The 16,923-nt window shown below is 33.1% G+C and overlaps 1 protein-coding gene across 1 annotated transcript in view; it reads right to left on the bottom strand.

Annotated features, from left to right (window-relative positions):
• Window positions 1-16,409, bottom strand: part of pdgfc (platelet derived growth factor c) — a 158,969-nt gene extending 142,560 nt beyond the window's left edge. The window contains exon 1 of the mRNA XM_061976590.1: window positions 15,920-16,409. Within this exon, the coding sequence (XP_061832574.1) occupies window positions 15,920-16,034 (115 nt within the window). The 5' untranslated portion in view covers window positions 16,035-16,409. The remainder of the gene's footprint in view (window positions 1-15,919) is intronic.
• Window positions 16,410-16,923: the final 514 nt, after the last annotated feature.

The following is a 16,923-nucleotide window of genomic DNA, read 5'->3' as shown; positions in this document are numbered from 1 at the left end:
CCGGTTCATGAAAAGACGCAATCTCTCCATCCGCACACGGATTACTACCGTATTTCACAGCAACTGATATTCCTGTGAACCGCACTGTGGATACAACGGGAGCACGTACGGTGAATATTCGCACCACAGGGAATGAGAAGTCATCCTTCACTGTGGTTCTAGCTTGCCATGCTAATGAAACTTCCACCCATGGTGATATTCAAAAAGAAGACCTTGCCAAAAGAGACCTTTCCAGCCGGCGTCATCATAAAAGCTAACTCGAAGGGATGGATGAAGAAAAGATGAGCGAGTGGTTAAGGTAAGTTTAAGTTTACGCGAAGAGGCCGGGTGGCTTTTTTCACGCAGCTCTGTCCATGTTGATATACGTATGTTTGTGATTGCACATTTGCGTACATTTTGGGAGTGAACAGAGTTGTTAGAACGCTGGTTTTTAATATATTATTAAAGTTTGACTGACCTATCTGACTGTTTTTTTGACATTCCTTTAGCGCAGTTAGATGCGGCTTACAACACGGGGCGGCTTATTGGTGGACAAAGTTTTGAAATATGCCGTTCATTGAATGCGCGGCTTTTAACCCAGGGCGACTTATGGTGCGGAAAATACGGTATATATATATACATACATATATATATATATATATATATATATATATATATATATATATATATATATATATATATATATATATACACACACACATTTATATATATATATATACAGTATATAATTTATATTTATTTATTTTGCCGTTTTTGTTTACATGTTAAAGGTGTTTTAATGAATATACATGCATGTTTAACACATATAGATTCCTTTCTTTCATGAAGACAAGAATATAAGTTGGTGTATTACCTGATTCTGATGACTTGCATTGATTGTAATCAGACAGTAGTGATGATAGCGTCCACGTTTTCAAATGGAGGAGAAAAAAAGTTCCTCCTTTCTGTCTAATACCACATGAAAGTGGTTGGTTTTTGGCATCTTATATGTCCAGCTTCCATATTCGTTTTTATACACTTTCCAAGAAATACATTGGCGGCAAACTCCGTAGCTTGCTAGCTTGTTTGCGCTGGCTTTCGGAGACTCTTGTTTTGAAAGCGCAGGCGCGATGGAGCGGCACTTTTATTGTGAAGACAGGAACTGTGCAGTCAGTCTTTAGGCTTTTGACGGGATGTACGGTTGAAATAAAAAAGGGTCTTTTTTCCTTCACACTTTTGATTGATTGATTGAAACTTTTATTAGTAGATTGCACAGTACAGTACATATTCCGTACAATTGACCACTAAATGGTAACACCCCAATAAGTTTTTCAACTTGTTTAAGTCAGGTCATGTGACCACCTGGCTCTGTTTGATTGGTCCAACGTCACCAGTGACTGCATCTGATTGGTGGAACGGAGTGAAACGTCACCAGTAAGGCAGGCACTTTGAAGGTCTGTCTGACAGACCAAAACAAACAAAGCGTGCATTAACAGATCGATAAAAAATAGTAGCGAGTAGCGAGCTGAATGTAGATAAAAGTAGCGGAGTAAAAGTAGCGTTTCTTCTCTATAAATATACTCAAGTAAAAGTAAAAGTATGTTGCAATAAAACTACTCTTAGAAGTACAATTTATCCCAAAAGTTACTCAAGTAGATGTAACGGAGTAAATGTAGCGCGTTACTACCCACCTCTGGTCAAACTCCAACATGGCCGCAGGACTAAAGACAGGTTCTTCAAAACAGCAGAGTGCTCCTGTCAGATGGAGGATCTTTGATGTTTGCAGTTCATCCTTAAACTGCACTTTTTGTTGTCATTTTGCCAGTCATTCACAATGTACACTGCAAAAACTGAAATCTAAGTAAGATTAAATATCTCAAATAAGGGTGATATTTACTTATTTTCTGTCTGATAAGATAATTCTTCTCACTTATGTTAGAGTGTATTACTTGTTTTAAGGGATTTGGCCCTAAATGATCTCAGTAAGATATTACAGCTTGTTGCTGAGATTTGATGACCTATATTGAGTAAAACATGCTTGAAACTAGAATATCAACTGTTGCAAAGCTGCGTCATCAACACTCACAAGTATAAAACTACTTTTTTGAAGTAATAATTTCTTACTTCAAGCATGAAAAAAATCATATTATTATGTCAAGATAATGGCACTAGCATTTACTTAATTGAGGAATATTTTTCAACATTTTGAGCAAAAATGTCTCTTTTTTTTTTTTTTCTACCAAGAAAAGTGCACTTGTTATTAGTGAGAATGTATTTATTTTAAGGTATTTTTGGGTTCATTGAGGTTAGCTAATTTTACTTGTTTTGGAAAGTCTTGACAAGCCGAATTTTCTTGTTCTATTGGCAGATAATTTGGCTTAGTTCAAATAAAATACCCCAAATTTGTATTTTTTTTCTTGTTTTTGAACACTGACTTTTTGCAGTGAAAACATGTTTTTCTTTTTTTTAATACATTCTGGATTGTAAAATATGGCAAGTAAGAGGTGGCTAACAATGCAGCTAATGGGAGTTCACTATTCCGCCTGTAAAACCCTCGGAAAAAAACATCCAATAAGCACCAACAATACTCCATTTACCCGTCGTGAGCTGGATATATATATATATATATATATATATATATATATATATATATATATATATATATATATATGGTAACACTTTAGTATGGGGAATATAGTCACCATTATTTAGTTGCTTATTAACATGCAAATTAGTAACATATTGGCTCTTAATTAGTCATTATTAAGTGCGTATTAATACCTATATTTTTCAACATATTGAGCAAAAAGGTCTCTTTTTTTTCTACTAAGAAAAGTGCAGAATGTACCTATTTTAAGGTATTTTTGGGTTCATTGAGGTTAGCTAATTTTACTTGTTTTGGAAAGTCTTGACAAGCCGAATTTTCTTGTTCTATTGGCAGATAATTTTGCTTAGTTCAAATAAAATACCCCAAATTTTTATTTTTTTTCTTGTTTTTGAACACTGACTTTTTGCAGTGAAAACATGTTTTTCTTTTTTTTTAATACATTCTGGATTGTAAAATATGGCAAGTAAGAGGTGGCTAACAATGCAGCTAATGGGAGTTCACTATTCCGCCCAAAAAACCCTTGGAAAAAAACCATCCAAAAAGCGCCAACAATACTCCATTTACCCGTCCGTGAGCTGGATATATATATATATATATATATATATATATATATATATATATATATATATATATATATATATATATATATATATATATATATATATATATTTATATATATATATATATATATATATATATATATATATATATATATATATATATATATATATATATATATATATATATGGTAGCACTTTAGTATGGGGAATATATTCACCATTATTTAGTTGCTTATTAACATGCAAATTAGTAACATATTGGCTCTTAATTAGTCATTATTAAGTGCGTATTAATACCTATATTTTTCAACATATTGAGCAAAAATGTCTCTTTTTTTTTCTACCAAGAAAAGTGCAGAATGTACTTATTTTAAGGTATTTTTGGGTTCATTGAGGTTAGCTAATTTTACTTGTTTTAGAAAGTCTTGACAAGCCGAATTTTCTTGTTCTATTAGCAGATATTTTTGCTTAGTTCAAATAAAATACCACATTTTTTTTTTTTTTCTTCTTGTTTTTGAACGCTGACTTTTTGCAGTGAAAACATGTTTTTCTTTTTTTTTTAATACATTCTGGATCGTAAAATATGGCAAGTAAGAGGTGGTTAACAATGCAGCTAATGGGAGTTCACTATTCCGCCGAAAAAACCCTTGGAAAAAAACCATCCAAAAAGCGCCAACAATACTCCATTTACCCGTCCGTGAGCTGGATATTATATATATATATATATATATATATATATATATATATATATATATATATATATATATATATATATATATATATATATATATATATATATATATATGCATATATATATGGTAACACTTTAGTATGGGGAATATAGTCACCATTATTTAGTTGCTTATTAACATGCAAATTAGTAACATATTGGCTCTTAATTAGTCATTATTAAGTGCGTATTAATACCTATATTTTTCAACATATTGAGCAAAAAGGTCTCTTTTTTTTCTACCAAGAAAAGTGCAGAATGTACTTATTTTAAGGTATTTTTTGGTTCATTGAGGTTTTGCTAATTTTACTTGTTTTGGAAAGTCTTGACCTACCGAATTTTCTTGTTATATTGGCAGATAATTTTGCTTAGTTCAAATAAAATACCCATATTTTTTTTTTCTTCTTGTTTTTGAACACTGACTTTTTGCAGTGAAAACATGTTTTTCTTTTTTTTAATACATTCTGGATCGTAAAATATGGCAAGTAAGAGGTGGCTAACAATGCAGCTAATGGGAGTTCACTATTCCGCCCAAAAAACCCTTGGAAAAAAAACCATCCAAAAAGCGCCAACAATACTCCATTTACCCGTCCGTGAGCTGGATATTATTTATATATATATATATATATATATATATATATATATATATATATATATATATATATATATATATATATATATGGTAGCACTTTAGTATGGGGAATATATTCACCATTATTTAGTTGCTTATTAACATGCAAATTAGTAACATATTGGCTCTTAATTAGTCATTATTAAGTGCGTATTAATACCTATATTTTTCAACATATTGAGCAAAAATGTCTTTTTTTTTCTACCAAGAAAAGTGCAGAATGTACTTATTTTAAGGTATTTTTGGGTTCATTGAGGTTAGCTAATTTTACTTGTTTTAGAAAGTCTTGACAAGCCGAATTTTCTTGTTCTATTAGCAGATATTTTTGCTTAGTTCAAATAAAATACCCCTAATTTTTATTTATTTTTTCTTGTTTTTGAACACTGACTTTTTGCAGTGAAAACATGTTTTTCTTTTTTTTAATACATTCTGGATTGTAAAATATGGCAAGTAAGAGGTGGCTAACAATGCAGCTAATGGGAGTTCACTATTCCGCCTAAAAAACCCTTGGAAAAAAACCATCCAAAAAGTGCCAACAATACTCCATTTACCCGTCCGTGAGCTGGATATATATATATATTATATATACATATATACATATCATATTGAGCAAAAAGGTCTCTTTTTTTTCTACCAAGAAAAGTGCAGAATGTACTTATTTTAAGGTATTTTTGGGTTCATTGAGGTTAGCTAATTTTACTTGTTTTGGAAAGTCTTGACAAGCCGAATTTTCTTGTTCTATTGGCAGATAATTTTGCTTAGTTCAAATAAAATACCCCAAATTTTTGTTTGTTTTTCTTGTTTTTGAACACTGACTTTTTGCAGTGAAAACATGTTTTTCTTTTTTTTAATACATTCTGGATTGTAAAATATGGCAAGTAAGAGGTGGCTAACAATGCAGCTAATGGGAGTTCACTATTCCGCCCAAAAAACCCTTGGAAAAAAACATCCAATAAGCACCAACAATACTCCATTTACCCGTCGTGAGCTAGATATATATATATATATATATATATATATATATATGGTAACACTTTAGTATGGGGAATATAGTCACCATTATTTAGTTGCTTATTAACATGCAACTTAGTAACATATTGGCTCTTAATTAGTCATTATTAAGTGCGTATTAATACCTATATTTTTCAACATATTGAGCAAAAAGGTCTCTTTTTTTTCTACCAAGAAAAGTGCAGAATGTACTTATTTTAAGGTATTTTTGGGTTCATTGAGGTTAGCTAATTTTACTTGTTTTAGAAAGTCTTGACCTACCGAATTTTCTTGTTCTATTGGCAGATAATTTTGCTTAGTTCAAATAAAATACCCCTATTTTTTTGTTTTCTTCTTGTTTTTGAACACTGACTTTTTGCAGTGAAAACATGTTTTTCTTTTTTTTAATACATTCTGGATCGTAAAATATGGCAAGTAAGAGGTGGCTAACAATGCAGCTAATGGGAGTTCACTATTGCGCCCAAAAAACCCTCGGAAAAAAACCATCCAAAAAGCGCCAACAATACTCCATTTACCCGTCCGTGAGCTGGATATTATATATATATATATATATATATATATATATATATATGTATATATATATATATATATATATATATATATATATATATATATGGTAACACTTTAGTATGGGAATATAGTCACCATTATTTAGTTGCTTATTAACATGCAAATTAGTAACATATTGGCTCTTAATTAGTCATTATTAAGTGCGTATTAATAGAATGTACTTATTTTAAGGTATTTTTGGGTTCATTGAGGTTAGCTAATTTTACTTGTTTTGGAAAATCTTGACAAGCCGAATTTTCTTGTTCTATTGGCAGATAATTTTGCTTAGTTCAAATAAAATACCCCAAATTTTTATTTTTTTTCTTGTTTTCGAACACTGACTTTTTGCAGTGAAAACATGTTTTTCTTTTTTTTAATACATTCTGGATTGTAAAATATGGCAAGTAAGAGGTGGCTAACAATGCAGCTAATGGGAGTTCACTATTCCGCCTGTAAAACCCTCGGAAAAAAAACATCCAATAAGCACCAACAATACTCCATTTACCCGTCGTGAGCTGGATATATATATATATATATATATATATATGGTAGCACTTTAGTATGGGAATATAGTCACCATTATTTAGTTGCTTATTAACATGCAAATTAGTAACATATTGGCTCTTAATTAGTCATTATTAAGCGCGTATTAATACCTTATTCTGCATGGCACTCACCCCAACCCCAACCCTAACCCTAGCCCACTAACCCTAACCCTAAACCTAACCTTAAACCTAACCCTAACCAAATAACTCTAAATTAAGTCTTTGTTACTTAGAATATGTTCCCCATATTAAAATGTTACCTAAATTATTTAATATTTCTCTCTGGCTCGGAAGCAAATGCTTCACAGACCGGTACCGGTCCCCGGCCCGGTGGTTGGGGCCCACTGCATTAAGAGATGTGGTACCTAAACTGTGAGCCATACAGTTAGCAGAACTCCTCACAGACACGGTCCTATTCTGGGAACAAAAAAACATCCAAAAAGAGCCAACAGTACTCCATGTTTCCCGTCATGAGCTGGATATTAACCAAGTATTTGTCGCAAACTCGCATTGCTGCGGTATTTGTGACCCCAAAGATGCAGGAACCAGGAGAGTGAAGAGCAGGTAAGATGATTTTAAATTAATATAATGAACAGAGAAGGAAGCGGTCATGCATTTAAAGTCCAAAACATAACTCAATCCTCCAGCACTGAGGAGCAGGCGAGGCAGGCATGAATAGATTAGCACCAGGTGTGGCCAGGTTGCCAATCAGCAGCAGGTGAGGGGAAAACAGGAAATTGAACCAAAATAAGAGCACTGATAGGAAATAAACAGAAATGAAGTGACTGATCGTCACAGTATTAGTGATATTGTTATTATAAGCGCTAACACAGACAGACTATTTTGGCTTAAGCTGCTATATTGACATATTGAGCTGCTGCATCGCCTCTGAGTTGGTGAAAGTTAATTCTAGATCAAATTTAGAGAAAATTTTTTTTATCTGGGGGCCGGTATATCTATTTTTAGGAACACAAATACAAAACCTCACAATAATGCCTGATTGATTGCTAAAAACATTATGACAGACCGCCTTAAACGGATTGGAATGGAATTTTTTTACTGAATGAGACACCTAGAATGTCCATGAAAATAAAGAATGTGGGATTTACAATATTAACTATGAAGGATAAAACACTGAATATTGACAACATATGAACGTCACCTACCCTCTCCATCCACATATTTTACAGTCCAAATTTTTGAAGCTTTTCAGGTGGAATTATTTCCCATTCTTGCTTGATGTGGTATTTTAGGCTTCATAATGCACCACACATTTTCAATGGGAGACAGGTCTGGACTACAGGCAGGCCAGTCTAGTACCCGCACTCTTTTACTATGAAGCCACGCTGTTGTAGCACGTGGCTTGGCATTGTCTTGCTGAAATAAGCAGGGGCGTCCATGGTAACGTTGCTTGGATGGCAACATATGTTGCTCCAAAACCTGTATGTACCTTTCAGCATTAATGGTGCCTTCGCAGATGTGTAAGTTACCCATGCCTTGGGCACTAATACACCCCCATACCATCACAGATGCTGGCTTTTCAACGGTGCGTCTACAACAATGCGGATGGTTCTTTTCCTCTTTGGTCCGGAGGACACGACGTCCGCAATTTCCAAAAATAATTTGAAATGTGGACTCGTCAGACACTTCCAGTATTAACACTTTTTAGGGAACAACAACTGAAATGACCAACAACACACCATAAACTCAGTGTCATACCTGCAAATGATACTCAGAAAGGTGATAATGAAAGAAGATATCCTTCCAACCTTTTTTTACTGCTTGTCCTTACATTAAATCCAAATTAGTTCCTTCTAAAATGGTGCAGTAAAAAAGTAGATTTTATCATCACTTCCAGTATTAACACTTTTTAGGGAACAACGAGTGAAATGACCAAAAACACCATAAACTCAGTGTCATACCTGCAAATGATAGTCAGAAATGTGACAATGAAACAAGATATATTAAATCAAAATCAGTTCCTTTTTAAATGGCGCAGTAAAACAATAGATTTCATCATCACTTCTAGTATTAACACTTTTTAGGTAACAACGACACACATGACCAACAACACACCATAAACTCAGTGTCATATCTGCAAATGACACTCAGAAATGTGATAATAAAAGAAGATGTATTCAATCAAAATCAGTTCCTTTTTAAATGGTGCAGTAAAAAAATAGATTTTATCATCACTTCCAGTATTAACACTTTTAAGGGAACAACGACTGAAATGACCAACAACACACCATAAACTCAGTGTCATACCTGCAAATGATACTCAGAAATGTGATAATGAAAGAAAAAAAAATACATCAAAATCAGTTCCTTTTTAAATGGTGCAGTAAAAAAAATAGATGTTATCATAACTTCCAGTATTAACACTTTTTAGGAAACAACGACTGGAATGACCAACAACACACCATAAACTCAGTGCGATACCTGCAAATGATACTCAGAAACGTGATATAGATATGATAAATCAAAAGTAGTTCCTTTTTAAATGGTGCAGTAAATAAATATATGTTATCATCACTTGCAGTATTAACACATTTTAGGAAACAACGACTGAAATGACCAAAAACACACCATAAACTCAGTGTCATACCTGCAAATGATACTCAGAAATGTGATAATGAAAGAAAATATCCATCCTTCCATTTTCTACTGCTTGTCTCTATATTAAATCAAACTCAGTTCTTACTTAAACAGTGCAGTAAAAAAATGTATTGTATCATTTATTCCAGTATTAACACTTTTTAGGGAACAACGACTGAAATGACCAACAACACACCATAAACTCAGTGTTATACCTGAATATGATACTCAGAAATGTGATAATGAAAGAAGATATAATAAATCAAAATCAGTTCGTTTTTAAATCAAAATCAGTTCCTTTTTAAATGGTACAGTAAAAAAATTAGATTTTATCATCGCTTCCAGTATTAACACTTTTTAGGGAAAAACTACTTAAATGACCAACAACACACCATAAACTCAGTGTCATACCTGCAAATTATACTCAAAAATGTGATATAGATATATTAAATCAAAAGTAGTTCCTTTTTAAATGGTGCAGTAAATAAATATATGTTATCATCACTTGCAGTATTAACACATTTTAGGGAACAACGACTGAAATGACCAACAACACACCGTAAACTCAGTGTCATACCTGCAAATATTGCCGAAATATGATAATGAAACAAGATATATATATATATATATATATATATATATATTAATATAGATATATTAAATCAAAATCAGTTCCTTTTTAAATGATGCAGTAAAAAAAAAAAAAAAAGATGTTTTCATCACTTCCAGTATTAACACTTTTTAGGAAACAACGACTGAAATGACCAACAACACACCATGAACTCAGTGTCATACCTGCAATAGATACTCAGAAATGTGATAATGAAAGAAAAACAAAAATCAAAATCAGTTCCTTTTTAAATGGTGCAGTAAAAAAAATTATTTTATCATCGCTTCCAGTATTAACACTTTTTAGGGAACAACGACTGAAATGATCATCAACACACCATACATACAGTCAATGTCATACCTGCAAATGACACTCAGAAATGTGACAATGAAACAATATGTATTAAATCAATATCAGTTCCTTTTTAAATGGTGCAGTAAAAAAAAATAGATTTTATCATCACTTCCAGTATTAACACTTTTTAGGGAACAATGACTGTAATGACCAACAACACACCATAAACTCAGTGTTATACCTGCAAATGATACTCAGAAATGTGATAATGAAAGAAGATATATTAAATCAAAATCAGTTCGTTTTTAAATCAAAAGTAGTTCCTTTTTAAATGGTGCAGTAAATAAATATATGTTATCATCACTTGCAGTATTAACACATTTTAGGGAACAACGACTGAAATGACCAACAACACACCGTAAACTCAGTGTCATACCTGCAAATATTGCAGAAATGTGATAATGAAACAAGATATATTAAATCAAAATCAGTTCCTTTTTAAATGATGCAGTAAAAAAAATAGATTTTATCATCGCTTCCAGTATTAACACTTTTTAGGAAACAACGACTGAAATGACCAACAACACACCATAAACTCAGTGTCATACCTGCAAATGATACTCAAAAACGTGATATAGATATATTAAATCAAAAGTAGTTCCTTTTTAAATGGTGCAGTAAATAAATATATTGTATCATCACTTCCAGTATTAACACTTTTTAGGAAACAACGACTGAAATGACCAAGCTTGCTCAGTGTCATACCTGCAAATATTGCAGAAATGTGATAATGAAATGAAGATATATTAAATCAAAATCAGTTCCATTTTAAATGATGCAGTAAAAAAATAGATGTTTTCATCACTTCCAGTATTAACACTTTTTAGGAAACAACGACTGAAATGACCAACAACACACCATAAACTCAGTGCCATACCTGCAAATGATACTCAGAAATGTGATAATGAAAGAAGAAAAATACATCAAAATCAGTTCCTTTTTAAATGGTGCAGTAAAAAAAATAGATGTTATCATCATTTCCAGTGTAGACACTTTTTAGGGAACAACGACTGAAATTACCAACAACACACCATAAACTCAGCGTCATACCTGCAAATGATACTCAGAAATGTGATAATGAAAGAAAAAAAATATATCAAAATCAGTTCCTTTTTAAATGGTGCAGTAAAAAAATAGATTTTATCATCACTTCCAGTATTAACACTTTTTAGGGAACAACGACTGTAATGACTAGCAACACACCATAAACTCAGTGTCATACCTGCAAATGATACTCAGAAATGTGATATAGATATATTAAAACTAAATCAGTTCCTTTTTAAATGGTGCAGTAAAAAAAAAAAAAAGATTTCATCATCCCTTCCAGTATTAGCACTTTTTAAGGAAAAACGACTGAAAAGACCAACAACACACCATAAACTCAGTGTCACACCTGCAAATGATACTCAGAAATGTGATATAGATATATTAAAACTAAATCAGTTCCTTTTTAAATGGTGCAGTAAAAAAAAAAAAAGATTTCATCATCCCTTCCAGTATTAACACTTTTTATGGAACAACGACTGAAATGACCAACAACACACCATAAACTCAGTGTCATACCTGCAAATGATACTCATAAATGTGACAATGAAACAAGATATATTAAATCAAAATCAGTTCCTTTTTAAAAGATGCAGTAAAAAAAAAAAAAAAAAAAAAAATTCAACACTTCCAGTATTAACACTTTTTAGAGAACAACGGGAGAAATTACCAACAACACACCACAAACTCAGTGTCATACCTGCAAATGATACCCAGAAATGTGATAATGAAAGAAAATATCCATCCATCCATTTTCTACTGATTGTCTTTATATTAAATCAAAATCAGTTCTTTCTTAAACGGTGCAGTAAAAAAAATAGATTTTATCATCGCTTCCAGTATTAACACTTTTTAGGGAACAACGACTGAAATGACCAACAACACACCATAAACTCAGTGTCATACCTGCAAATGATACTCAAAAATGTGATGTACTGTAGATATATTAAATCAAAAGTAGTTCCTTTTTAAATGGTGCAGTAAATAAATATATTGTATCATCACTTCCAGTATTAACACTTTTTAGGAAACAACGACTGAAATGACCAAGTTTGCTCAGTTTCATACCTGCAAATATTGCAGAAATGTGATAATGAAATGAAGATATATTAAATCAAAATCAGTTCCATTTTAAATGATGCAGTAAAAAAAATAGATGTTTTCATCACTTCTAGTATTAACACTTTTTAGGAAACAACGACTGAAATGACCAACAACACACCATAAACTCAGTGTCATACCTGCAAATGATACTCAAAAACGTGATATAGATATATTAAATCAAAAGTAGTTCCTTTTTAAATGGTGCAGTAAATAAATATATGTTATCATCACTTGCAGTATTAACACTTTTTAGGAAACAACGACTGAAATGACCAAGCTTGCTCAGTGTCATACCTGCAAATATTGCAGAAATGTGATAATGAAATGAAGATATATTAAATCAAAATCAGTTCCATTTTAAATGATGCAGTAAAAAAATAGATGTTTTCATCACTTCCAGTATTAACACTTTTTAGGAAACAACGACTGAAATGACCAACAACACACCATAAACTCAGTGCCATACCTGCAAATGATACTCAGAAATGTGATAATGAAAGAAGAAAAATACATCAAAATCAGTTCCTTTTTAAATGGTGCAGTAAAAAAAATAGATGTTATCATCATTTCCAGTGTAGACACTTTTTAGGGAACAACGACTGAAATTACCAACAACACACCATAAACTCAGCGTCATACCTGCAAATGATACTCAGAAATGTGATAATGAAAGAAAAAAAAAATATCAAAATCAGTTCCTTTTTAAATGGTGCAGTAAAAAAAATAGATTTTATCATCGCTTGCAGTATTACCACTTTTTAGGGAACAACGACTGAAATGACCAACAACACACCATAAACTCAGTGTCATACTTGCAAATGATACTCAAAAATTTGATATAGATATATTAAATCAAAAGTAGTTCCTTTTTAAATGGTGCAGTAAATAAATATATGTTATTATCACTTGCAGTATTAACACATTTTAGGGAACAACGACTGACATGACCAACAACGCACCATAAACTCAGTGTCATACCTGCAAATGATACTCAGAAATGTGATAATTAAAGAAAAAAAATACATCAAAATCAGTTCCTTTTTAAATGGTGCAGTAAAAAAAAATAGATGTTATCATAACTTCCAGTATTAACACTTTTTAGGAAACAACGACTGAAATGAACAACAACACACCATAAACTCAGTGTCATACCTGCAAATGATACTCAGAAATGTGACAATGAAACAAGATATATTAAATCAAAATCAGTTCCTTTTTAAATGGTGCAGTAAAACAATAGATTTCATCATCACTTCCAGTATTAACACATTTTAGGGAAAAACGACAGAAATGACCAACAACACACCATAAACTCAATGTCATACCTGCAAATGATACTCATAAATGTGACAATGAAACAAGATGTATTAAATCAAAATCAGTTCCTTTTTAAAAGATGCAGTAAAAAAAAAAAAAAAAAAATTCAACACTTCCAGTATTAACACTTTTTAGAGAACAACGGGAGAAATTACCAACAACACACCATAAACTCAGTGTCATACCTGCAAATGATACCCAGAAATGTGATAATGAAAGAAAATATCCATCCATCCATTGTCTACTGCTTGTCTTTATATTAAATCAAAATCAGTTCCTTCTTAAATGGTGCAGTAAAAAAAATAGATGTTTTCATCACTTCCAGTATTAACACTTTTTAGGAAACAACGACTGAAATGACCAACAAAACACCATAAACTCAGTGTCATACCTGCAAATGATACTCAAAAATGTGATATAGATGTATTAAATCAAAAGTAGTTCCTTTTTAAATGGTGCAGTAAATAAATATATGTTATCATCACTTGCAGTATTAACACATTTTAGGGAACAACGACTAAAATGACCAACAACACACCATAAACTCAGCGTCATACCTGCAAATGATACTCAGAAATGTGATAATGAAAGAAAAAAAATATATCAAAATCAGTTTCTTTTTAAATGGTGCTGTAAAAAAAATAGATGTTATCATAACTTCCAGTATTAACACTTTTTAGGGAACAACGACTGAAATGACCAACAACACACCATAAACTCAGTGTCATACCTGCAAATGATACTCAAAAATGTGATGTACTGTAGATATATTAAATCAAAAGTAGTTCCTTTTTAAATGGTGCAGTAAATAAATATATTGTTTCATCACTTCCAGTATTAACACTTTTTAGGGAACAACGACTGAAATGACCAACAACACACCGTAAACTCAGTGTCATACCTGCAAATATTGCAGAAATTTGATAATGAAACAAGATATATTAAATAAAAATCAGTTCCATTTTAAATGATGCAGTAAAAAAATAGATGTTTTCATCACTTCCAGTATTAACACTTTTTAGGAAACAACGACTGAAATGACCAACAACACACCATAAACTCAGTGTCATACCTGCAAATGATACTCAGAAATGTCATAATGAAAGAAGATATATTAAACCAAAATCAGTTCCTTTTAAAATGGTGCAGTAAGACAAAATAGATTGCTTCATCACTTCCAGTATTAACACTTTTTAGGGTACGACGACTAAAATGACCAACAACACACCATAAACTCAGTGTCATACCTGCAAATGATACTCAAAAATGTGATGTACTGTAGATATATTAAATCAAAAGTAGTTCCTTTTTAAATGGTGCAGTAAATAAATATATTGTATCATCACTTCCAGTATTAACACTTTTTAGGAAACAATGACTGAAATGACAAACAACACACCATAAACTCAGTGTCATACCTGCAAATATTGCAGAAATGTGATAATGAAATGAAGATATATTAAATCAAAATCAGTTCCATTTTAAATGATGCAGTAAAAAAATAGATGTTTTCATCGCTTCCAGTATTAGCACTTTTTAGGGAAAAACGACTGAAATGACCAACAACACACCATAAACTCAGTGTCATACCTGCAAATGATACTCAGAAATGTCATAATGAAAGAAGATATATTAAACCAAAATCAGTTCCTTTTAAAATGGTGCAGTAAGACAAAATAGATTGTATCATCACTTCCAGTATTAACACTTTTTAGGGTACGACGACTAAAATGACCAACAACACACCATAAACTCAGTGTCATAAACACCATAAACTCAGAAATGTGATAATAAATTAAAATCAGTTCCAGTAAAAAAATAAATTTTATCATCAAAAAACAATTAATATTTACTAACACGCACAAAAGTACTGAAAATTGGGACCCCTGAGTACCGATGCCCCTCCCTACTAATCAGCATCATCACAAAAGTGTTCCTATATTCAACCAAAGCAGTGAGAATAGCGCATGAATGAGGCATTGTTATTATTATTATCATCATCATCATCATCACAGGGAACACGCAACTCTCCTGGGGGCCAACTCTGACTGTGGTAAACTTGCACAAAGGTAATTTTGCGCGTCCACATCCTGCGCCATGGCCACGTTTGATGTGAATGAATGAAACGCAGCCATTCATTGCAGCAAACTCAAGCAAGATGTGCTCTTTAAGATGAGGAAGAAAAGAAAAAAAAACTACTGGCTTAGAGCCCAGAAGGAATGAGAATCGGTGCGTGCAGGGAGAATAACAACCCCAAAAAAAAAAAAAGACCAACTGACCGTTTTGCTCCTTGACGCTTGGAAGGTGGGACTTGCTGACATGACTGGACTGAGCCTCCGGGACACTTGGTTGCAGGAGTGACGCCAGAAGGATGAGGAGGGATGGGAGGATCATTTGGAAGAGTGGTGGTTCATGCACGGGGTGTTGGGACTGGGGAGGCTGGAGGGATCAGCAGGGGCGCCGGGGCTGCAGCTTCGGGCACGTCTGGGGCGCACGGACGCGCAGTAGAATCCGCATAATCCTCACCATCAATCCGGCCGGGAGCAACGTGAAAAAGTTGACAAAAAGGAGTTAAAAGAGCTGACAAATACGAAAGGAGGGGATGCGGCATGCGGTGGTCGAGTCCAAGTGGGGGGTAAAAAAAAAAACGAGTGGGGAAATATAGTCCAGGGATTGGTTGTCTCGTGCGTAAAAGTCCACGGAGGCTAAGTGGACTCGTTGGCGTTGAGCTAAAGTCGCCTCTGTGCACGACTGGCCAGCCAACAGGTGCCGAACATTCAAAAAAAAAAAAAAAAAGGAAAAAAAGTTTCACTTCCGAGCCCTAGGAGGAAGAGGAGGAGAAGGAGACTCCCCTGCAAGTTAACCATTGCGCTGCTGGGCTGGAGCGCGCCTGCACGCTGCTTCCGGTGCCCGGACGTCCTGATGTGACCTGGATGAAACAACATGATGCATCACACATGCATGCATACAATGTGATGCATCACAAATGCATGCATACAACATGATACATTACACATGCATGCATACAACATGATACATTACACATGCATGCATACATGATACATTGCACATGCATGCATACATGATACTTTACACATGCATGCATACAACGTGATGCATCACAAATGCATGCATACAACATGTTGCATCACACACACATGCATACAACATGTTACATCACACATGCATGCATACAACATGTTACATCACACATTCATGCATACAACGTGATGCATCACAAATGCCTGCATACAACATGATACATCACAAATGCATGCATACA

Source organism: Nerophis lumbriciformis, linkage group LG16 (genome assembly GCF_033978685.3).
Source record: "Nerophis lumbriciformis linkage group LG16, RoL_Nlum_v2.1, whole genome shotgun sequence".
Lineage (NCBI taxonomy): Eukaryota > Metazoa > Chordata > Actinopteri > Syngnathiformes > Syngnathidae > Nerophis > Nerophis lumbriciformis.
Note: the sequence above shows the minus strand (reverse complement) of the source record. Positions and strands in the feature narration are given on the sequence as shown.